The 24302-nt window shown below is 42.5% G+C and overlaps 1 protein-coding gene and 1 long non-coding RNA gene across 2 annotated transcripts in view; one reads left to right on the forward strand and one right to left on the reverse strand.

Annotated features, from left to right (window-relative positions):
- Positions 1 to 24302, reverse strand: part of plxdc2b (plexin domain containing 2b) — a 101404-nt gene that overhangs the window by 42481 nt on the left and 34621 nt on the right. Inside the window, exons 2-4 of the mRNA XM_086151049.1 lie at positions 20904 to 21130; positions 4252 to 4398; positions 2411 to 2480 (exon numbers count right to left, since the gene is read on the reverse strand). Coding sequence (XP_086007175.1) covers positions 2411 to 2480; positions 4252 to 4398; positions 20904 to 21130 — 444 coding nt within the window. The remainder of the gene's footprint in view (positions 1 to 2410; positions 2481 to 4251; positions 4399 to 20903; positions 21131 to 24302) is intronic.
- On the forward strand, positions 10267 to 15569 carry LOC147231865 (uncharacterized). The gene is made up of 3 exons (XR_015106458.1): positions 10267 to 10547; positions 14879 to 14963; positions 15360 to 15569. It is a non-coding gene; the product is annotated as an uncharacterized LOC147231865 (long non-coding RNA).

Raw genomic sequence — 24302 nt, forward strand, 5'->3', positions numbered from 1 at the left:
GCAATCGCTCCACATTGACCACTGCAGCGAGTTCATCGCGCACAGATACATCGATCAAAAGCCCCCTTTCCCCTCTCTTTCCCATCAGGTGCATTGTCTTATTGCAGGATTATTAAAAGTCAATCCGCACCTGCTTTTTCCTGCTACCATTATGGCGAGAGGAGTCATGAGATACAGATACATCGCAGTCGACTTGATATGTTTTTATTGCTCTGGCTCGCAAAATGGCTGTTTGTGGGGAGATACGGGCCACATAACCGCCATCTTTATTGGAGGCGCATTTTTATCCGAACGGTCGGTGAGAATGTCAACTACGAGACCAGGTCGATTTCTTTGTGAATCAGATGATAAAAGAAAAACCCTTTCAGTGTTTGATTTTTACTGCATAAAACAACATTTAAGAGAGATGCATTTTACAGTAGGAATCTGGAATGGAAATTAAAAAAAACAAAAAACAAAAACAGGAAACTGAATTTAAACCTCAAGTGGGCGTGAGTGCCAAACCCACCTCGTCTCCCATATTATTAGCATGTCTGGCTATATTATTGCTTTTTGCTTGCAAGATAAAAAACTGTACATATATGTACTATATATATATATATATATATATATATATATATATATATATATATCCATCCATCTTCTGCCGCTTATCCTGCACTCAGGCTCGCAGGGAATGCTGGATCCTATCCCAGCTGTCATCAGGCGAGAGGCGGAATACACCCTGGACTGGTCGCCAGTCAATCGTAGGGCTACATATAGAGACAAACAACCATTCACTCACTCAATCATTCGGAGCAATTTTCCAAATTTTTTCAAATTAACCTGCATGTTTTTGGACTGTGCGGGGAAACCCATGCAGACACGGGGAGAACATGCAAACTCCACACAGAAAGGTCCCTTTGTCGGAATTGAACCAAGGTCCTTCGTGCTGTGAGGTCAAAGCGCTAACCTGCTCAACACTGCAATAGACTACTCAAAAAATAAAGGGAACACTTTAACACCACAATGCAATTCCAAGTCAAACACACTTCTGTGAACTAAAACCATTTAGAAAGCAACACTGATTCATTTTGACTTGTTTTAAGGACGTTAACTCAAAGTTGGATCAGCCTGCAGTGTGTTTTCCACTTTAATTTTGTGTGTGACTCCAAATCGAGACCTCCATAGGTAAATTGATTTCCATTGATCATTTTTGTGTGATTTTGTTGTCATTCAACTATATAAAGAACAAAGTATTCAATAAGAATATTTCATTCATCTAGATCTAGGATGTGTTATTTTAGTGTTCCCTTTATTTTTTTGAGCAGTATATATGCACACACACGCGCACACACACACACACACTCGACAGAGTTTAAGGTGTGGGCAGCAAAAATCAATATCTGCAGAGGTGAAAACAGTAGGTTTCTTGCCGAGGCGGGGGAGAGGGCACCGCGGGAGCAGACTGGGAGGGTATCTCGGTGACAAAGCGCCGCAGGTCTGCAAGCGCCAGATAGCTGCCCCCTCCTTCTCTGTCTCATCCCTCCATCTCTGTCTAGAGGAATGCACATTATCGCTATCTCCAATCCACATCCACGTGTCCTTCCCGGCACCCGGAACCACTGCGGAACCCCAAAGAAACCGCAAGGCGGCTGAGGAGCAAATGGCAAAATGAAGCGCCGGTGATAATGATGATAAGAGACACCATGGATTATTGCTTTATTATTCTAGCGGTGCTTAAATGCAACACAGCATCTCTGAAATAGTTGGGCCGCAGCCGGGCTTTTAGTCTTTGATGTGATAATAGTGGGTTTGGGTGTTGCGGTTTTGCCGTCAAGACTCAAGTGGAAAATAGCCGTCCGCGCTCTGGCAAATTCGTCTGCTCGGTCATGTGTCTGGACCACACATACACATCTTCTAACACCCCGCCAACTTATCGGAGGCTCACGGGCCGCTTGGCAGACAAACACCCTTTTCCAGTCACATTTGCTTCACCGTTGTTGTTTCAGAAACGGACAACCCGACAGAGGTGAGAGCGGTAAATTGTCGCGTATCGGGACGACAGCCGGCGGTTTGGGTCCCGGCGGTCCCTGCCAGAAAGGCCCATTCTCCAAAACCTCGAATCCTCTGATTAATTTTGTAACTTCCCAGAAGCTCAGGAAATGACTCATTGTTTGGTCCTTTTTAGGTATTCAGGGTTTGACTGCAGCGCCGCAATCTCAGGTACACCAAGTATCACACACACACTTCTCCATTTCATAAATGCCTCGATAGTCCAGACATAAACATTCCCACCTAAACCTCAGAGCAATAAAAAACAGTCAGTGTACAGTCTAATGTGCCAGGCTTGGAGAAAGTGTCCAAAAATAATACTAATATCAGCTATTGGGAGAGAGGAACGGGGAAGTTGTGAGCGTCCTTTACTTACCACCGGTGGCCACGGTGATTTCACGTAGGAAGTGTCCGTAAAAAGGGAAATCGAATGACAGATTGACTCTCTGTGAAGGAGACAAAAGAGGAAGGATCACCTTGTGAATTCACGCCAGAATTCACGGATTGACGAGCGGGGGATATTTCTACATGTTGGCCGTGTTACTGATGGCAAAACTGAAAATAAAATAACCACAGTGAGAATATGAGCCCAAGCAACACAAGAGGCTGATTTAACTGAAGATTGTGAGATATCCGTCTAAATCTGGTGTGCAGGTGCAAATAAATAGGAGATTTTGGTGCAGCTGTAGCTCGGCTGGTGGAAGGTTGGCGGTTCAATTGCCGGCCCCTCCTGTCTACATGCCAAAGCATCCTTGGACAAAACATTAAACCCCAGCTGCCCCTGATGGCCTGGTTAGCAACATGCCCTGCAGCTCTGCAGCCATCGGTATTTGTGTGTGTGTGTGTGTGTGTGTGTGAATGGGTGAATGTAATCCAGTGCAGAGCGTTGTGAAGGCACCAGCTGTGAAATTGTTCTATAACCATTTAGCATTTGTAGAGGCACTGAACATTGACATCCGTTGTTACTGTATGTGCTGATATCACAATTGTGTATCAAGGTTATTGATAAAATGAGATATTTCATTTTTGGGGGATGAAAAATATCAGCCAATGTCTTGATCAGCCCTGTTTGCATTTTCTTTTGGGTTGGAAATCATCATTATGCGTCCTGTCCAAGATATGAAATAACTATTGATGGAATAAATTAATGAATAAATAAATAATTACATAAACAAATAATTAAATAGGCAAACTGATAAATAAAAACATACTATCAGTGATACTACATTTTTAGATTTGCATCGTAAACCATGATGCCTGCTGAAAATATACATTTATTATGGCTCCTGCATATGTGGATTCAATTGCATATCATAGATATCTTGGAGAAATCCATTTGATTTTTGTTCATGTTTTTTCAATGTGCTTTTTTTTCATTTCTTATTACTGCTTGGTTACAGTCACTTGGTATCGCAGCAGTAAATCCTCCGCAGAAGAACACTCCATGATAAATATGAGATCCCGGATCATGCCAGAAGGAATAATCCCCGCATATTTAACTGTATGTCCAGACCGCAGCTTAACCTTTCAAGAATGCTGCGATGAAAGTGATCTCTGTGGGTGTGTTTTGCTTAACGGTCTTACCGGCCAATTTATTTTAATGTCGGGGAGCCACGGCGTTGGCCGGGGGTAGGAAGGAGAAAGGAATTGATCTCCCGTCCTATTCCAGTGCTCTGCGCTTTCAATGCGATCTCAAGACATGAAGTCAACTTTGAATGGGTTTGAAAAGCAGGAGAATTTGCTTGTTGACGTCCAGACAGAAAAAAAAAAAAACAAAAATATGTGAGTCGACCCATAATTAAAGTTAAAAAGTTCAAAAAAATATTCAATCTAATACAGCCGGAGTGAAGGTGGAGGTGCAGAATGCACAATGCAGCGTGCTATTCAATCTCTTTTCGCCCGTCTGTCCAGTCCATCCAAGTGGACACGAACTCATCAGCATTCCTGCTCATGTGGAGAGGAAACCAGGCCTTTGCCTTTCCAACCTTATCTTCATGCGCTTCCTGTCAAAAATCGGAATGTGCTGCAAGCCCTTCTGGTCGGATGATGAAATATGATTGAACCCTGACGCTAATTCGACCAATTGACAATAAGCGAGTGATATAAATCTTTATTAAGCCCCATGCGTGAAAATATGTTCCCCTTTCCATCCCCTTTGCCATTGAGATATTAATATTCTGCTTTTCTTTACGAGCGCCGCCTCATTTGCACACTCACCGCCGCTTGACGGTGCGTGTTGGACAGAATCCCATGGATCTTCACTTTGCCTTTGTCCATCAGGTCGATGTTCACCCACAGATCCTTGCTCATCGGATCCTCGGGCCCGTATGTTTTTGATGTGTAGTAGTTGTGATCCGTGTCCTCCTGCAGAAACGAAGGAGAGCAATAAACGGCCGCGTGAAAAGCCCGAAGAAATCAAAATTTAGTACGGTAATGCAACTGGATGGTGAGACAGGGTATTATTGTATTGCTCTGTGATTTAATCTAATTGAGTTAGTGCTTTTATTATACAGTAAACTGAGTAAGAATATGAGCGGTAATTTATAAATCTGCCTCCTCCAAGCGGCAGTGAAATCAAATATACACTCTATTTGTCATTTAAACCTCCTTACAGAAGAAATACCTACTAACGTTAATTATGTTACATAAAAACACACACTGGGGGCGCATTCTGTCCCCAAGACAGTCCCTGGTTCGATCCAAACGGTGTTTCCAGCAACATACAGGAGGTTTACCGGAGACACTAACTTTCCAAGACATGTGAATGAATGAGAGCGTGAATGGTTGGATGACTCTACATGCAGCCCTGTCATAGGTCCAGGTTGAATCCCGGCTCAGCCAATGACAGCTGGGATAGGCTCCCCGCAACCTTGACAGCAAGATCAGCGGAGCAGATAATGAATGAAAATACAGGCATCACTTGGCATTACAAAGAGTACATGGATGCAGGGATATACTGTATGTTAACTCAGCATGATTTTTTTTTTTTTTTTTTGTCTGAAGTCTGTAGTGACCATTGGGGCCAATAATTTGATTTGATGGCAATTCATTGAATCAAGAAATTAGTGATCGGAAAGCTCCACTGTCACTGCAGAGCCGGGGTCGCCTTTTAAGATGGGACTTCTTTAAAGCTTGGTTGATCTGCTATTATAGTCCTCATTGCGGGAGGGTTGCTCATGTGTTGGGCCTCTTCTTTGCCTCCTCCACTCACAGCTGGATCTTTCCAAAAAAAAAAAAAAAAAAAAACAGTCACATTTTTCCCTTGAGTTTGCTAACACGCAGGGTGTTAACGTCACCTGACGAATGGGAGCTCGCGCTCATCCATTTACGGTTGCCGCGACTTAGTCACCGCGCTCTGCTTGTCAAAAGGCTGTGAGACAGACGTTAATTAAAAATGATTTCGCTTCAAGGATTTCCTATTTCCCACAGAGGCTGTTAATCTCCTACCCATCTATAATGTTCAGTGTGGAGTGTAAGACAGAAAGATAATGGTACTGCATGATAAAGCCTCCATGGGATCAATAAAACTCCACGTTCTGATCGGTGCTATGCCGTGCAGGCGGCGTTACTTTGGACTTAAACAAACATCAGGGACTTTACATCACAGCTTGAAAGAGCTCTGATAAAAAGTGTCAAACAAGCCGGCCCCCTCCGGGACGTACGAGCCTGTGGACGGTTCTAGAGATGGAAACACGGCGTGTTGTAAAATGAGCAGCCGTAAATGTAGCGCTGTTAATTCTCCTGATAACCAGCGTTAGATGTTTTGGAGGAGCGTCAGAAGGTCCGACGGGAGAATCAGGGGGGGAATGTAGTCATGAGAGCAAGGGTTCCTGACCAGACAAAAAGCAAACAGCAGAGGCGAGACAGAAAAATAACTCACTCGCTCACAATTTAAAGGGAGCCAAAGCGCGGCATCAATCATGATCACAAACTGTGTGAAATTGCCGACCGCTTCGGCTCGGTATTGAACAGCTGCTTGTCAAAATCCTGCAAGTGCTTTATTTTTCATAGGTTTGAACTTTCAAGGCTTCAGCAATTTAGTTTTTTTCTCTTTTGTTGCCTTTTCAGTTTTAGAGTTGAGTTCTAAAGTACCGTTCTCAAAGTACCGTTATTTCCGGATTATTAAGTGCACCTCAATATAAGCCGCAGCGGCTAGCCGATCGCTATCTTGGGCTTCCTCCTGCGCACTAAAACCGACAAAGTCGTCTTCTTTGGTGTCGGAGTTGAACGGACAAAAACTTTCCCAATCTTTTCATGGAAAATGTGAAAAAAGTCTTATCGACCGGAAATTACGGTAATATCCTGGTTTACTTGAGTCCCTTGTAACATCAAGGTTCATTTTGCTTTCTCTCTTTTTTTGATGCCCCTTTTTCACCCGTGATGTATTGAGAAGGTTCTTGGTTCAATTCCCACAGGCGGCCTTTCTGCGTGCAGCCTCCGTATAAGTGGTTTAAATAATGAACCAACGAACAGTCATTTCACCAGTTCTTGGAAGCCCATCATCTTCCTGTCTTTTGTATTCCATCAACCCTGCCTTTTCCTATGAGCCTTGGATTTACTTGCATTTCGAGTCGCCGGGATCAGACCATCACGGCTTTCCTTCTGTTTTAAAAATGAATATTTGGTCACATTGCAGAGCTGTAAACTAGGAAGGCTCAAGATTTACGGGTTTCTTATTTTCTGAAATAGACGTGACAGATAGCGCAGATAAAGCTGTCATGTTGGCGTGTCTGAGGCATTATGACCATGTCATGTCGCCCTGAATCCGGGGCAAACCGACTCGCAAAGAATCACAGATAAAGTCTGACTTGAAATCCAACAGCCTAGCATTATTGGAAAAAAGTGGTTGTTAAAATGTTGATTACATTTTTATTACTGTAAAATGATCCGTGCACAAATCACAGCGCAAGTATCAGGAGGTATTAAAAGGCAAAGACAATCTCCTCCAAAACTTCAGGTTACTTCAGGTCTTCTTGCAGAGTAATCACTAAAATGTCTCTCTGTCTATACTTTTCAATAAATTCACTGTGCACAATTATTTGGTAAGTCATTTTGACCATATCACAATCTTATCCATAATTTCCAGCTCCAAGCTGTATAAATTTGAATGCTTATTGGATTTAATGCCTATCAGATGATGTGTATTTGTGTAACGAGCGACGGTGTGGACTAAGGAGATGAACATCCTATATCAAGATGTGCATAATAATTATGCAGATTCTTCTCCTCAGGAAAAATGGGCCAAAAAAGAGATTTAACTGACTCTGAAAAGGCAAAAATAGTAAAAAAGGCTTTCAGAAGGAAGCAGCACTCTTGAAATATCTAAGATATTGGGGCGTGATCACAGAACCATCTGACGTTTTGTTGCAAATAGTCAACAGGGTTGCAAGAAACGTGTCAAGTAGAAAAGATGTAAATTAGCCACCGAAGATTTGAGAAGAATAAAACCTGAAGCTACCAGGAACCCATTATCCTTCAGTGCTACCATGTTCTACAACTGCAACCTACCTGGCGTGTTGAGAAGTACAAGGTGTTCAGTTCTCAGAGAGATGGCCAGGGTAAGAAAGGCTGAAACCCGACCACCTCTAAACAAGAAAAATAAATTTAAATGTCAAGAATGGGTTAGTTTGGACCTGGGCATTTTACAGCCCGCGGGCCAAATCCGGCCTGTTTTGTTTTTCAATCCGGCTCGCCAAACTATTTTCTCTGAATATTTTAATAAGAATTTTACAACAATATTGAATTTAGAAACCCTTTTTTTTTTTTTTTTTGGTTTAATTTTGTATGGATGATTACATACAAAATAATGTCGATGCATTCATGTGATCATTAATGATTTTAAAGTTTATTTTATTTTAAAATGCCAAAAAATCTAAATATTGAAATGGCAGATTGTTCAGTTTACATGGTACCGAGTTGGCCCAAACATAAAAATTAAATAAGAAATGTGGCCCGCCAGCCAAATTAATTGCCCACCCTTGGGCAAGTTTGTCTTTTTCGGGTTAAAAATTGACTCAAAATAAACTCTCAGACCTACTGCCAATTTTTAGAAGACACTTCCTTCCAGCAATGGTACAGGAAAAAGTCTGCATCTTTTAAGAAGACTTTGTTTTTTTTATTTTGTTTTTGTTTTTTTTTTCTGCAAGACAATAATCCATCACAGCAGTTAAAGCACTCTGCGTGGCTGGCCAGTAAAGGCCTTAAAGATGAAAAAATAATGACATGGCCCACTTCTTCACCTGACTTAAACCCTACTGAGAACTTTTGGGCCCTTCGTAAGCAGGAAGTTTACAGTGAAGGTAAACAGTAAACCTCTCTGAACAGCGTCTGGGAGGCTGCGGTTGAGGCTGCACAAAATGTTGATTCTGACCAGATCGAGAAACTGACTGACTCAGCGAATGGAAGGCTTGTGACTGTTATCGAAAAGAAGGTTGGCTATATTGGTCACTGAGGTTTTTTTTTTTTTTTTTTTCTATTTCAGAAATGTTTATTTGTAAATTTTTAGTTTTATTATTCTCACTTAAACAGGTGAAAATAAACAAGTGAGATTGGAAAATCTTTGTTTTTAGTTGCATAAAAATTCTGTGCAATAATAGTTGCCTAATAATGGTGTACATAGATATTCTCTTAAGAAAGCCAAAGCATCACTTTTACTATTTAAATGTTCAGGTTTCAGGGTTTAACATTTTGGATTGACCAAGAGCACTGTAGTTGTACAATAACGAAATGAATCTTCAAAATTACAACTTGCCTAATTGTGCACGCAGTGTACTGTGAGGTTCTCTTTGGGTTGATCAGCACATTTAAACATTGCGGGAGGGGTACTGACTTATTGCAATTTATTTTTTGTTTTTTTTTTCTTTTTTTGCACCGATGCAGCTGGTCCAATGGTGAAATCATCGGGAACGTCAGCATTATAAATGTTCATGCTGATTCCCGTGGCTGCTGCTTTAACCACAGCAGTTAAACCTGGGTGGTACACACTATGGTAAATGGCTTGCCCTTATGGAGTGCTTTCATACCTTGCGGTTTCAAAGCAGTTTACACTGGATTGTACCCATTCATACAGTGATGACGGTGGCGCTACCATACAAGGTGCTAACCCGACCGTTTGGGAGCTACTTTGGGTTCAGTGTCTTTGTCCAAGAATATTTTTTATAATATAATTTTGACATGCAGGCATGAGGAGCTGGGAATCAAACCACCAATCTTGCATTTGGAGGAAAGCCCATGATCATTCCAGTCATGACAACAATGCAAAGCACAGAGGGACATCCTCAAAATGTGACCTACTACAGTACAACCATGGCTCACGAACGTCCCTAACCACAAACAAATCGTCCGAAAAATTTTGAATCCACCTGCGAACGAGCCTAGATCCACGAACATAAAACAAACTCACGGGCTTTTCCATATTGTGGCGTTGTAGCATAGCCGCAGTCAAGCGTGCTACTCTGCATTGTTTACGTGGCTCATCGTTGTGTTCTACAGTTATAAAGTTTATTTGTGCTTTTTTTAGTAAGTTTTATTATGGCTCCGGAAAAATTTGATAGTAATAGTGATGTTAAGAAGAAGGGAAAAATTGCTAAACCTGAGCGAGTTTTCCTGTTACAGATCTCACGAGCCACTACAACATGGCTAAGTCAACCATTTGTACAAATCTTGAAGGACAAAGATGTGCTTAAGTTGGTTGATGTGGCTAAAGGGGTGGCTATGTTAGCAAAGCAAATATCTCAGTTATTAGAAGATGTAGAAAAGTGATAGCTAGTTTGGATTAATGAAAGACTTGTTTGCCGGAGATAGCGTTAGCACTATCAAGGGTCTCATATGCGACCCTTTACTTTTGCTGATTTAGTGAAGGAAACGCAGAGTACAAGTGCTGGCAAGAAGAGAAAGAACATCCGAAACACAGTAATAATTAAGGTTATCTTTAATTCCTTTCTGTATTTTCGCCACAAATAAACCCATAAAAAAAGGTTCACAAGAGTACAGTGTGTTTTTGGGTTTGGAGAACGGTTCGATGGGAAACATTGATTCGGTTCACAAACATTTCGTTGTGGGAATGGAGCCAAAGAATGAATTAAATTCGTAAGCCTAGGTTTTGACATAACCCTAGCCCTAACCATGTATATCTAAATGTTTGAGGTAATACTTAATGCAGCCTCAAGGGGGCACAATCCAGTGTCTTTCTAAGCCCGGTTCCAAATCCCGGATTAAGAGGGTTGCATCAGGAAGGGCATCCGGCATAACACTTGTACGAAAACCAAATAAGCGTATTGAAAGGTACGTATCTCATTCCAAATTGGTCGAGGCCCGGGTTTACAGCGACCACCACTGCTGCCGATAACCTACAGGGTATTGGTGGAAATTGGGCTACTGTGGGTTGAAGAAGGACAGGAGGAACACGTGTTCGGAAGCAGAGCGAGAAACAAAAGGCAAGAGGAGGGACTTTGAATAATGGACTGATGACCGGAAAAGCTAGAGAGTTGGTTGACATGATGCAGAGAAAGAAGGTGGGTATACTTGGTGTTTTGGTTGTTGATCCAATCCAGCACCCAAATCTCAGCTAAACAATGCTTAAATGTATTTTTGAATGAATTTGATTTGCAGTCTGATATCAATTCAATAAGTGGATCGTCACATGCTTGTCAGATTTTGTTTCAAAAATGTGTTAGTATTAGTAAAATGCATCAGATGAATGTATAGTAATCATGTCACTCATGTAGTATAACATAAAAGAACATAGCAGTCTGACTTTGGGTTTTAAAACGTTTCTTCCCTCATGTGAGACTCAAATCTAGATGGCCTTGACGGAGTGGAGCCTCAGACTAGAAAATAAGTGACAGACGATTCAGTCATGGAAGATAGATGGCCATGTTTTGGAAAGGGCAAGAAAAAGCAGAGGAATCGTAACCCTACCGAACTATAATTCTAGGACGGTGGAGGAGGAAAATAGAAACACAAAAAAAAATCCTCTTTCAATCATAACTCTTCTTCCTTTCCTTTTGGGTTGTTCCCTTCTGGGGTCACCACAGCCAATCACCTGCCTCCAATTAACCCTCTCCTCTCACACTAACTCACTTTATGTCCTCTTTTGCTCCATCCATAAAGCCTCTCTTCAATCAACACCTCCGGGCAATATTTAAATATATTCCAGTCGATTAGCACAAAAACAAAGGAGGGGAGATTAATTCAGTCCAATTTGTGTCCATGGCTTCTGGAAAGAACCTTTGCAACTAATTTGAACATCGTCTACTCTTGTGTTCCTCTAATTATATCAGAATTACACCAGAAACCCGAGGAAAGGAAACCAAGTCCCTGTTGTTGTTTATAGTTTTCTGTAAAGAAAACATAAAGCACAAGTTATCAATCACACTCTCGGATCTTGTGATCCCAAGGGGACACCTCGAGGTCCAGAGGTTGACGTTAGAGCGGCGGGCGATGGGGGGTGACTGCAACACCAAGGGGTTGCTTTTAATTGCCTATCTGCTGAGAACATGTTCATATTGTTTCTATCGATCACCAGGGAGGAGGCTGCCAAGTTTGTCACGATTAAGAAAAAATAAATTGCAAAAATACAGACCGGGCCATGCTCAAGACAAAAATAAATCAATGAATAAATCACTGGACATGCTGGAGGTGCTTTAAATACATCTCTGAGAGGCGAGTCTAGAAAGTGCCATCTGTGCTTCCAGACAACAGATCATGTCACATTCACAATCACAATTCTTGGCCACCGTTTTGGAAACTGTAACTGGATTTACAAATGGACGGCAAAACACTCGATCTCAATATCTACAGCGCTGAGGACAGATGGCGAACAAACAGCAGAATGACAGTGAAGCAGTTTCTCGGACAAGGGAGCGCTTGACTGTGAAGGAAGGGTTGAAAAGAGTCATCTCGATTCTCGGCTAGTTTTCTTGTCTGAATTCGAGCCAGTGTTTCAATTTCGGATGTGTCTCTGAGGGCCCTCTTCAATGTCCAGGTTGAGGTACTCGCCGAATAATCATGTACGAGCAGCCGAAGCCCTGAGATGAGAAGGGAAACCTCTCCAATGAGGGGGAACGAGTTCAAGTGGAACAGGTTGTCTGGAACACAACACTTCTATGTGATAACATGAAAAGTGGGCAAAAGTTGAACGACCTGTTAAACAATTATGCGTAGACCCCTGAGCAGTGACTAGGGTAAACTGAGGGAACTCAGCATACGTTAGCAACAGTATGGTTTCATTCCTAGGGAGTACTACAGATGCAGGATTTGGGGTAAGAAGTAGAGAGAAGGTCAGAAGAGGCTGCATTGTGCAGTTGTAGATCTAGAAAAAGCATACCACAGGGTGCTGAGAGAGGAACTATGATAATGAATGAGGAAGTCTGGCGTATGTTAGACTGGTGCAAGACATGTATGCCATGTATGGGACAAGTGGAGAAAAGTTTCAGGGGTGATAAAAGAGTATCAGCCAGAATGTAAGGAAAGGTGGATTTGCTGAAGGGAGGAGTGTTACAGATGCCGGTAAAAGTGGTCCATCCCCTGGTCCAAACCCTGGACCAGGGGATCCAAGTAATGCACGGCTTCAACAGTGTTTTCCTCTTAAAAGTAGACTGCAATAAAGCGCTGAAAGGGTCAGTGGGGAGAAATAGGCCACAAAAAAGAGGTTTAGCCCAAAGTTGCAGCACTTTTATGCTCATGCTGGGGCTGCAGCCTTAACTGCACAATTTACAAAGAGCTTGGCTGAAAATCGAGAAATAAACCCACTTGTCAGATACCAAGAGTAGGCGGAAGCCTTTCTACTTAAACATAATTTGCTTACATATTGTTTGGTTCCACATACACGTCCGCCTGCATATTAAAACTGTAAGCACAGACTCCCATGGCGTTCACATTTACCTCTGCATGATGTTGTGATTGTTTATTTGCACACGCAGGTCAGATCAGGACAAAGAACAGTTCATGTGGGAAAGTGATACTATTCGTATAAAAAATTGCAATAAATCTGATACATGTATTTAGCCAATGTGTCCTCAGTGCTCCTGATTGGATCACCTAGGATGTATGTTTTTGCCAGTTCTGAGCTTGGCCAGTTATTAACCCAGACAAGATAATGATGTTTGGCAAAAAATGAAGGAAAAATACTGACAACTGTATTGTAATCCTCGCTGAAACCAGCTCCTGAGAAAATAAGATTTTCTTGATGCAAAAGGCGCATTTGGGCTTTGAATAAATGTTCCAATATGTTGGGATTAAGCTGCCTTCCTCATGTTTCTTTTTCCAAAGAGTGCATCATCATGCAGTTGCAGACACAGACTATGCAAATGGGGCCGAGGGCGGTTTTAAAAAAGCATTACCGAGATGTTACCGCTGATGTGTGCGGAGCTTCATCAGCCGATGACACCTGGGATCCAGATAGTCATCACTCTGCCTGATCTGATGTACAATAATGTGCTGCACCACTGCATTTCCTTCTCCCTTTTCCTTAGAATGGATCCACTAATGAGAAAAATGCAATGTAGCTGTTCATTTAGATAATATTGCCTCATATTTGGGTAATCACATGGGAAAATCCATTTCTATAAAGCAAAAACGTGGGTAAGAAAATCAAAAGTAGTAAGATTTTCTTAACAGTTTCCCTTTTAGTAATGGAAGTCTTCAATGTATGTGTAGACTGTTAGATCACAATTATCCAGAAGGGTTGAATGGAGGGCATTTTAAGTTTGTTGTAGGTACTTGAACCTTTCATTCATGGCTTTCAGCTATTTCAGTTTCTACAGGTTTCATTATGAAGGCCATCGATTCCACTTGGCTCATTACCGCCAAGTCATTAGAGTCACTCAGCGAGTCACCTGTTTTCTGAGTAAGGCGGCTACTCTGAGCTAATAGGTGATTCGTTCACTGAGTTACAAAGTGAGCTGTTCTTTTAGTAGTGGGAAGGGCTACTGTGAGCTACTGAGTGATTCGTTCATTGAGTTGCTGAGTGAGTCATTTGTTTTTGTGTTGGGGAGGGCTACTGTGATTATCCATTCACAGATCATAGCAGGGAGGGAAAGGGGGACATGTGTTGAAACCAAAAAAAGAGCTGCTCCTCTTCCCTCAGGGCTAAAATGGTCATTAACTTGATATATTTATACAAAGACGGATAGAATAGCAGTTGTACAATTGGGAGCAGTAGCAGGGACGAGTTAGTAAATGAGTTAAAAAGGATGAGGAATCATAACTCATGAGTCAGTAAAATGACTCTTGAGTTAATTGAAATAATTTTCTCATATTAAGAATCATTACTAATTTAAGCCCTTTATAGGCCCCTAGAGATTTGGTAGGCCAGTACTTTGCGCCATCATTCTGACTGAAATGTAAGATTATTTGAGCTGTTTCAAGATTCAGGCATCATCAACAGGTAACAGGTGGGTTAAACTGATAAAGTATCAATGCAGTATGCCTGAAATAGATGCACTGTCTTTTTGAAATTTGATCAGAATTCAGCAACGACACTGTACTATTTGCCTCCATGAAGCTGAAATGACATTACATTGGTTTCTGATTTGTGGCTTTTCTTGAAAAAATACTTAGAGACAGTCACTTTGCGGATTAGAGGATACTTACAAAAATGGTACTGGGGATAAGAGACTACTTAAATAATGCACTTAGATTTATTCTATATTTGTTTACCCTTCTTTTTTTCCCCTTTGGTTCCCCAGGAATTTGTGGCTGTTTCACGAAAAGACCGTCCTGGGTTTTCCCAAGCATTTAAGTGCATCCATCTGTGATCTTCGCTCATTTGCCCGGCGTATTTTGGAGCGAGCGATCGGCGCTGAGGTGCTGAGGTTTTGATAACTTCTTTCTTGTGTTCCAGACGGTGGTGAGACTTAAAATCCACTTCACACAGCAAAGAAAATGAGCACACCGTTAAGCCATTTCACTGCTTTGCACCCAATAGGGTAAGAATGATCTGCACTGTGTAATTTTTACACAGCATGACAGCGCTTCTTACAGCAACATGCCGCTCCAGCATCTTGTGTCAGGTCTCTTTCATGATATCTCGTGAAAAAGTGCAGCGATTCGATGCCTTGACCAGCGCCAGCGGTGGCTAAAAAGCAGAGCGCTCCATCTCCGAGGACTTAATACACAATGACTAAGCGTGATCAATGTGTCCCATTATTGAACGGGTCGTGTTAAAGGGCTGAGCAGTAATTACTGCTCTCTGTGCGTGGAAGTCGCCAATACTTGGTTTTTCAGTGTGTTTGCCATAACACAGAAAAACAAAAGCTCCTTTTTCCATCTCATCCATTCATCAATTCATTCGTTCACACAACCATTCATTCTGTCATCCACAGGTCTGCACATGCAATGTTTCCGATGCACCTACAGCATGTTTTGGACAGTGGAAGGAAACCAAAGAACCCGGAGGAACCCCTCGCAGACACAGGGAGAACATGGAGACGTCACACAGAAAGGCTCCAGGTTGGAATCCAACCAGGGACCTTCTTGTTCTACGGCGGAGGCGCGACCACCGTGCTAACCTGTTTCACATTTGTAATCCTGGAGAATAAACAAGTGCACTGTTTAGAAGGGGGTTCGATCATCTCACAAACAGCCCTCGCTCTGTTCCTTCGCGGTTCATCCATCCGACGAGCTTCCAGCGGTCTTAAAAGTTTCTGAAGATGAGAGTGTGACAATCTAACCCTGAAGTATGATAAAATGCAAGGACAGAAAAAAAATATGAAATGAATCCTGGCTCTTAATATATGTATTGGGCCTCCCCCAGGACGGAGTATTTGGATTGTGTCACATTTACATTTTAAAAGTGTTTTACGCGCCCTGACCGAAGGTGTTCCTTTCATTGCATTTCTTAGAGATGTTCAGGGTTGCCGCAGAGGGTACCAGAGTATTAGATTAACTACATCTGCTGCCTCGGGGAATGGATTTTGGCAAAATCTGCTGACCTCCACAGAAAGGGTCTGCAACCCCCAGGAGGTCGTATTATCAGAAGGCGAAGAAAGGAAAGGGAAAAGGGAAAATAAAACAGCATGAGGTTTCACCTGAAGATCAGCTCGGCGCTGCCCCAGCTGCTCGAGCTAAAACGGCACCAGAAAACTTGACGTCGAATGCATCTTAAATCATCTTCGAATGCATTAGAGGTCATGTCCTGCTCCCTCACCCAATTGTCAGTATCCTCTTCTCTCACACCAACAAACTTCATGTCCTTTTCCACCCCATCCATAACTCTTCCCTCTGCCTGGCAGTTCCACCCCAGATCTTCACTATCCCTCCTCTTTACATGTCCAAACCACCTCACTCCTGATCCTAACCATCCTGGTGAAAGAGAACCTCACCATCTTCACACCTGCCTCCCGTCTTTTCCTCAGTGGCTCTAAACCAGTCTGATCGATAGAATACAAATGAGCAAACAAGCAAAGGGACACCAAGCGAGTTCCCGGAGTCCTGAAAAACCAAACACTGGGAACGAAGGTGATGCCGTCCAAAAGTCTCCTGAGCCGTCATGAGAATCCAACAACAGCTCCCAACCGTAAACCACACCCTTACAACCACAATCCAAAACAAAACAAGCCAGGAGCAGCAGGGGCAGGACGGATTGACGGATGGATGGAGGGACCCCCCCCAAATTCCAGTGCACTGTTTGCTTTTACTGGCACTCCAACGTCTCCATCAAGAGACAGATTGTCAAGACTGGCTGCATTTGGGTGGAAGCAATAACAGCAGCGCGTCAAAAAAGAGAGCCATCAATGTAAACACTCATTTCAGGAAGGAGCAGGAGGTGTAATATGTCTGAGTTGGCTTCCTCAGTGGTGTTGACTGGTGTTGCAACGCGATACGGGATTTTCAAAAAGTATTCCAGCTGTCACGCAATACACATTTGTGGGGTAAATTTATGTTCCTCATGAAGATATGACTTAGATTAGCGCTGCCTGACAGCTGTGAGCAAACACTAAAATCGGCCTACGTCGATGCCGACGCGTCACGCAGGATCCCGCAGCGGATTCTTTAAGACGAGCAGATGTTGGGATGACAACCGATGCGCCGTGTGAAAAAATGTCAGGGGTCACATAGGTGGAATTGCGCTGGTAAGATAGGGAAATATGAGATTCTTGTGGAAATCTTCTTGTCGCGGCAACTTCCAGTGAAAAAAATCAAGTCCAGTTGCCGCGACAAGAAGAGTTCAGCATGAATTCACCATGATCTTGATGACTGAGAACCCACACAGAAAGGAAATATGCAAAGGATAGTTTAGTTACTGGTAAAGGAGATGCTTCTGTGACCCAGGGTCTCATTAGCGCATCGATGATGACTATACAAACAAGGATCTCCTGCTGGCTTTGTGTCCCAGTGTGTGGATCCCTCCGTCCATTAGGAGTGGGTTTTTATTCACCTTGAAAAATAATTCAGATTTAATAAGCCGCATGCATTGATTTAGCAAAGCAGAAAAAGCAAAGGTTTCAGCACTGATGATGCACAGTCTCATCTAATGTAGTGCTTTCACACCTTGGGGTATGGAGGTGATTTACGCAAACAAGCTCCACACTAACCAGACCATCAGGAGCAACCTGGGGTTCAGTATCTTTCCCAAGGATACTTGGAAATGCAGACAGGGGGAGCCTGGGATTGGACCGCCGACCTTCTGACTGGAGGGGCGCACTGAATTAGCAACATCGTTGTACAAATGCCAATAGAAGTGCAAATGTCTTTCGAACTGTACCGCTCCTTGCACACAACTTTGAATAAATATTGGTATACGTTTGTTAATCTCATGCTCAAGATCAGCTTTTCCTACTCTGACATATACAACTCGAATTAAGATGGAAAAATAGATCATCTGCCAAACAAAATCTGAACTGCAGTTGCAAATGCAATACAACACTGTCCTTTGACATTAGAGAAAGAATCCATTTGTCCAGGGCTGATACTGATCGGTCACAATATGGTCTTATGTACTTTGTCGTCCCCCTGAGGGACACATGTCTTGGACTAAATTGCCGCTCTTGTCTTGTTGTCATAATAATTGGTGCTTTGAGCTGGAGACCGGATTCTGAGGCCCTTTTTTTTACTGGCGTGAACACGCCATGTGGGCCACTCCTCTAGCTCTATAGATCAACAAAGCAAGCCTCGGGGCCTTTTGTGTACCCCAATGCAGAGTTCTCACAGCACTGTGTGTCGCACAACAGGGGATGTACCGTAGTTCTTGACAACAACATAATGCTCTCCAGCTGCCATGACTCACGGTGTTTGGAAAAGCCCGAAATGTTTTGATGATTTTCATGGTTTATTTTTTGGGTGGTGATATCTGAATTTAATCCCATGCCACTGACCCACATGCGCCGTCCGTCCCGCCCTCACCTTTCCATTCTCCATCACTCTCCTTCCAATACACCTCCCAGCTGTTTTAATCTGAGTTAATGATCTGCAGAGCCGATAAGAGCGACTCAGAGTCATTAAGAGCGTCGGAGAGCCTCTGGGTTTGGCCCGCGCTCACAAACCTGGATGTCGGGGTGAGACGAAATTGACCAAGTGGCAACAGTCAAACCGATGAAACTCGTTCATCCATTTGTTATCGATACTGCTTATCCTGCACGGCTGTCAAAAGGCGGAATTCGCCCTGGACCTTTTGCAAGCTAATCACAGGGCCACATATAGAGATACAACCATTCACTCCCTCATTCAATTTAGGGTTTCCAATTGACCACCTGCATGGTTTTGGGCTGTAGGAGAAAGCTGGAGAACATGGAGGAGACCCACGCAGGTATTTATAGGATATTATTGCTTGTTATGTTTAAAAGGAAACTACAAAGGGTGATTGGATCTGTACAGATTGGTACCGATACAGATACCGTAGTAATTTCCGGACGATAAGCCGTGACTTTTTTCACGTAAACAACGATGTGGCTAATATATGGACTTTTTTTGGGGGGGGGGGCTAACGAGCTCCACGCAGCTAAAACATTTATCCTCGTCACATCGAACCGATGAAATGACCGTGAAATTCTGAGTCCGTTCAACTCCGACAACAAAGAAGACGACTTTGACGGTTTTAGTGCGCAGGAGGAAGACCAAGATAGCGACCGGCTAGCCGGTGCGGCTTATATTGAGGTGCGCTCAATAGTCCGGAAATTACGGTACATCTGTACATCACCTCTGGGATTTTCATTCCTCGTCCAGAAAAGCTTGCTCGGTGCTTGAGGGGACGCCTCAAATCCCAACCGGGTTACGTCAACAAGTTTCCATGGCAGGTAAAGGAGGGCCAACAGCTGCCCCTCCATCCGCCAACGGCATACGAGCCTCAGGACGTATATGCATGAGTGCGAGAACATTTTCTTGCATCTGCTTTGTGTCTGCGTACGTGGGCGCACACCCACATGGACGTGAACCTGCAACGGTGCGAACGATCACAGCCGGTACAGCATAGTCGTGCGTGAAGGTTCACAGCTGACGTTCAAAGCTTCCTCCACGGAAGTCGCAAACTTGAGAAGATTAGAAGCCGAGAGGGAAGTTAACAAGCTGTATCGGCTTAGGGAGGCCTCGGCGATGCAGGGCGGACATAACAAGGAACCACGTCTTTCATTTATACCCACCAAAACGCAGCCCAGACCCTGCCCATTAATCTCCAGCAGGGCCAGAAAAAGCCCTCGGAGGAGCGGCTTAATTTCCTGTTCTGGTATTTCTGCGGTCAAGTTTGGAAGGGTCTAGTCCCATCCAGGAGGTACATGAGGACCTGAGGGCTGAGATTAAATATGATATAAGATATTTATCCATGAAGACCACTCCTCATTTTCTTTTTCATTACAAAACATCTATTCTGCAAGGGAGATTTATAATTGCTCTGGGGAAAGGAAGAGTATTTTTAGGCTCAGCTCAATAGACTTTACTGATTCATGTCTTTACATTATCAGGCTTTTTCACCTGAAGGTTTCAAATTAGGACACCAACCATTTTACATCCGCACTGCCATTGATTCTTGCTGTGAAACGTTCTGAGAATATAGCATGCAACCATGCAATGGAATGGGGGATATGGAATATTCTCTTAGATTTTTTTCTTCTTCGTGTGACCTATATTTATCTGTTTTTGTTTCATATATGATGACGATGAGGCTAAGCTTACAATAGAAATCACCAGTGATCTGTCAGATTTAGTCATTCTTCAGTTGCTTCAATGAATAAATTAAATGACATTTAAATATAATGAAATACCTTGCCAGTATATTTTCATATCTTAATGAAAATGAGGAAATGGCTTCATAAACTCAAATGCATCTCGACTCTGCACCGTTAACTTTTACCGAGGTTATTCGAACTGCCAATTATTGCGAACCCTAACTTTGGCGGGAAATAATCTTTAAAACATTCTCGGCTTATCCAAGCGAGGTAGTTTCGCCAGATAAAATATTCTGCGTTAAAAAATATGTGAAGAGTTTAAAGTGAAGGAAACTGAATTAGCATTTATTTTAATTCTCTAATTTCGAGAACCTTAACACTTGGAAGTTACTTCATAACAGCTTATCTAAAATCATTGACGTCATTAACTAAATGGAAAAGGTAAGTAAATTCAAGAATTAAGCTACATAAGTAATTTTAAACGTTAGCAATAGATTTTATATGAATTGTGTCACAAGGATGATCATCTCATTCACAGGTCATGCAACCATTTACTGCCTCGTTCAATCTCCCCGGTCTCCGATGAACCTCCCGCATGTTTTTTGGACCCCAGGAGGAAAAAGGAGAACCTGGAGGAACCCCAGGAGAATGTGGAGTGTCTGCACAAAAAGCCCACCGAGGCAGTGAGGTAGAACCGCCGCACCAAGCGGTTTATCTTGTCGTTTTTATCGTTAAAATAAAATGTCGAGCTGTAAGGTAGTCCGACCCCACCTCTATCTGGGAGCTGTTGTCCGTCTCCTCTGCAGACACCAGGCCTGGGAAGCGTTCTGCCTCATCCTGGTCCGGCTCCTGGTCCTGCTCCTGGCTGGCCCGGTTACTGTCCATGTTATGCGGTTTGGGCGGAAGCCACCTTCTCCATCGGTGACTGTAGAGCTTCATGTCCACCACCACATCTTCATCTCCTATGTGCCCCCCGTGAACATAGGCATAAGGGACCCCTGAGGAGAAAGGAAAGTGTTAGCAAAATGGCAACAGCATGGAGGAGAACATTATCCTGCAGTTATGGCCCGCAGCCACAGCAAAGCGGTCATGTTAAGCCAATACTTCCTTGTAGGGCACCGCAAATACACTTGCGCCGCATTATCCAATGTAACTCTGTAGCTATTGATTTTTTTTCTAAAAATACAAACCTTTCCCTGTTTTCCAAACGGCTCGTAGCAGACAAATAATGACATGGCACAGAGGCGACTAGGGTTCCGGCTGTTAACCTAATGTTGCTCAGAGCTTGCAGTCCTTTCTCATTATGTGAGATATCTTTCGCAGCCTAAAACAGATGCACATTAAGAGTGACTTGGGAGTGATCATACAGACCAGTAGACCAAAGTCATACCCGGCCATCTTCATTCCTCATCCCGCAATGAGAGGCTGGTGACGAGAGAAATGTGAAGCCGTGTTAATGGCAGTACAACCGAAACAATTGGTCCATTTATTGATTGTTGGGAAACCGACTATTCAAATGATGGATCGCTGAGCTCAATTGTTCCTCCGGGGAAACATTTATATGCTCTGACATATTTTGTTGCCTCCTTCACACCAGTGAGTTCCTTCACTGGTGATTTACTGGTGTTCAACACAATACAAACGCAAGCTATTTGATTGTGATTCATTTTGATTTTCCAAACTCTTGACCTTTTATGCCTCCTTAGGCTACTGAGAAAACTTAGTTAGCATGAGGCTAGCTCCTGGTCCCGCCGCCATGGGCCTACTCTGCTGAAGGATGCACGTCTTTCATTGCGGTCTGCACTCAAGACACTTCATCAATACATGGTAGCAACCTCATATCTCCTCCAAAAACCCTGGTCTCTCTCATCTTGCAGGTTCCCGTGGCTCGATCTACTGCACCATCTCGCTCGGCATCCACCATTGTTATTTCTTTTATGACCATTGGCGTAATTGCTGTATCAGCTCAGCTATTAGCACCAAACTAAATTTGTAAAATTTTGTAAAATTTGCGCTGGTCGAGACAAAAAGCCGCCCACAACAAGCTCTGACAGGGCAATTTTTATCTCACCACGGTCGTCAAGCGCGTACCATGGGGGAATGTTGGGTTTTTGCGAATTATTTTTAAAGACTGTGGTCCTGAGAGAACAACATTGCGGCATCTACCTGAGCAACTTAGGTTTATAATCGTTCCTCTTGACTTCCGAACCATCTGGTGTCCCAGCCTCAAAAGGCTAAATATGTTATTTACACAAAAGGATGGCAGCTCAGAACCAACGGTTGGTTCTGGAAAGCTCTGGATATCTGCAGATCTATGTTTACATACTATAGCTCGTTGCAAGCTAGACAGGGGAAATGTTCGGACGGCCTGCGAATTAACTCATCTCGCACCACTTATCCAAGCTTGGACTTGAGTGCACTGTTTAGAGAGCGCGGATGTTAAAGTGGATGTAAAACAGATCCAAACAATTATGTTGGACATTTTCTAATCATATAATAAGGATGCTGATTTTCTTCAAGGAGCCCAATGTCTTTTAATGATTCCTAAAGTTTTTTTTTGGCGTGACTCAAGTTCTTTGTGAGGAACGTTAAACAAAATGTTTGATGATTTATCTGCACGGAGATGAATGAGATAATAAGTCAATTTTCATTTCTGAGAAAACAATTCCTAGTTAAACCCAGGTGATTTTTCAGTAGTGTTAATTTGCAGCTCACTTCAAAAGGGGCATTTTACAGGTCATGCTTTCCAAGTTACACTGAAATATGAATCAAGCTATATATAATTATTCATGGTCAGTGATTAAAAACCTTCCCCGAGCGCCAACATGAAACAAACGACATAAAAATCATCCAAGCAAAATGATGTTGTCGAGACAGGTACTAGCCGATGCCTCCATCCCACAAAGACATAACCTAGTCCAAGAAGTGATAATTAATCATGACAGACTTGAATCTGACCTCAACCCAACACCAGAGGAGGACATGTGGACATGTAATGTTATAATTCATGTCTTATATGATTTAATAATGATATTATATATAATATATTATTGTATATGATAAAACATATACCAATATGTATAAAAGCAGATAAAACAACCACATCGTGACTCCCAAATGGACATTAAAACGTTAATTATCTGTTTCTTATGTTGCTTACGAAATATCTAATGGGGCCTAAATGCAAATTCACAATATCACAATATCATAAAGAGGATAAATTTCATGATCAAGACAGGTATGCTTTAGTTAAAAGTGGGATGAAGGCTTAAGTCGCAAAAACAAATCTTTTGTCTTTAAGTTTGTCTCTAAATCAGGCTGATAAAAGCATTTTATGTTTCAAGACAAGCAGTGAATTTCAGTTCACTGGACGATGAAATGGCAGTAAAATCACAGCCTATGAAGTGCGGCCCAAAGACGGTGGGTATCGTCTGTTGGGTAGATTACAGAATTAGAACGAGAGCGAAAGTAAGTGTGTGTTCTATATAACAGCTGATAAGTAACTACAGCGTCAGCTGACAGTAAGATTGGTTTCTACATCCAAGAGCCTGCAGATAGCTTTAACTGCAATGCTGGTTACTGCTAAAAGACTGCTTTTACCCACTATAGCCACTGAAACATCTGTCTGATCGGTAGGACAAATCCACTCGGCTCAGTTTTAAGATTCAGTCATAAGTGGGAAACGAATAAATTAAAAAAAAAAAGAAAGAAAATAGAAAACCCACTGAATCACGGTATTTTGTATTGATTTGATTTGATTGTATTGATTAATCTGGACAAAATTCGGCTTTGAGGTGTATCTTTTATTTATTTTATTTTATCTGTCGCTAGATTACTTCAGTAACTTTAAAAATGTTATTATTTGCTTACTTTGATCCATTTTCACTCATTACAAGGAGGCCACATTAAATGGAAACAAGAGCTGCAATCCAAATGTTTTCATTTCTTTTGATATTTACATTCAGCTGAATACGACCCAAGTGGTAAAATCCGATGTAAAACCAGAACACAAAATAATTTGCGCATCCCGACGAATACTCGGCTACCCCAATGAATTCCAATTGAACGGACACCCATTGTGTGCATTAATTCTTTTATCGGTTAAATGGATTTTATGAGAAATACAAAGGTCAGAGCTCACTTGCTCACTACCTCCCACCACATTCAATT

The sequence above is a fragment of the Fistularia commersonii genome, chromosome 8, assembly GCF_037954325.1.
Source record: "Fistularia commersonii isolate RoL2024-O1a breed Wild chromosome 8, RoL_Fcom_v1.0, whole genome shotgun sequence".
NCBI lineage: Eukaryota > Metazoa > Chordata > Actinopteri > Syngnathiformes > Fistulariidae > Fistularia > Fistularia commersonii.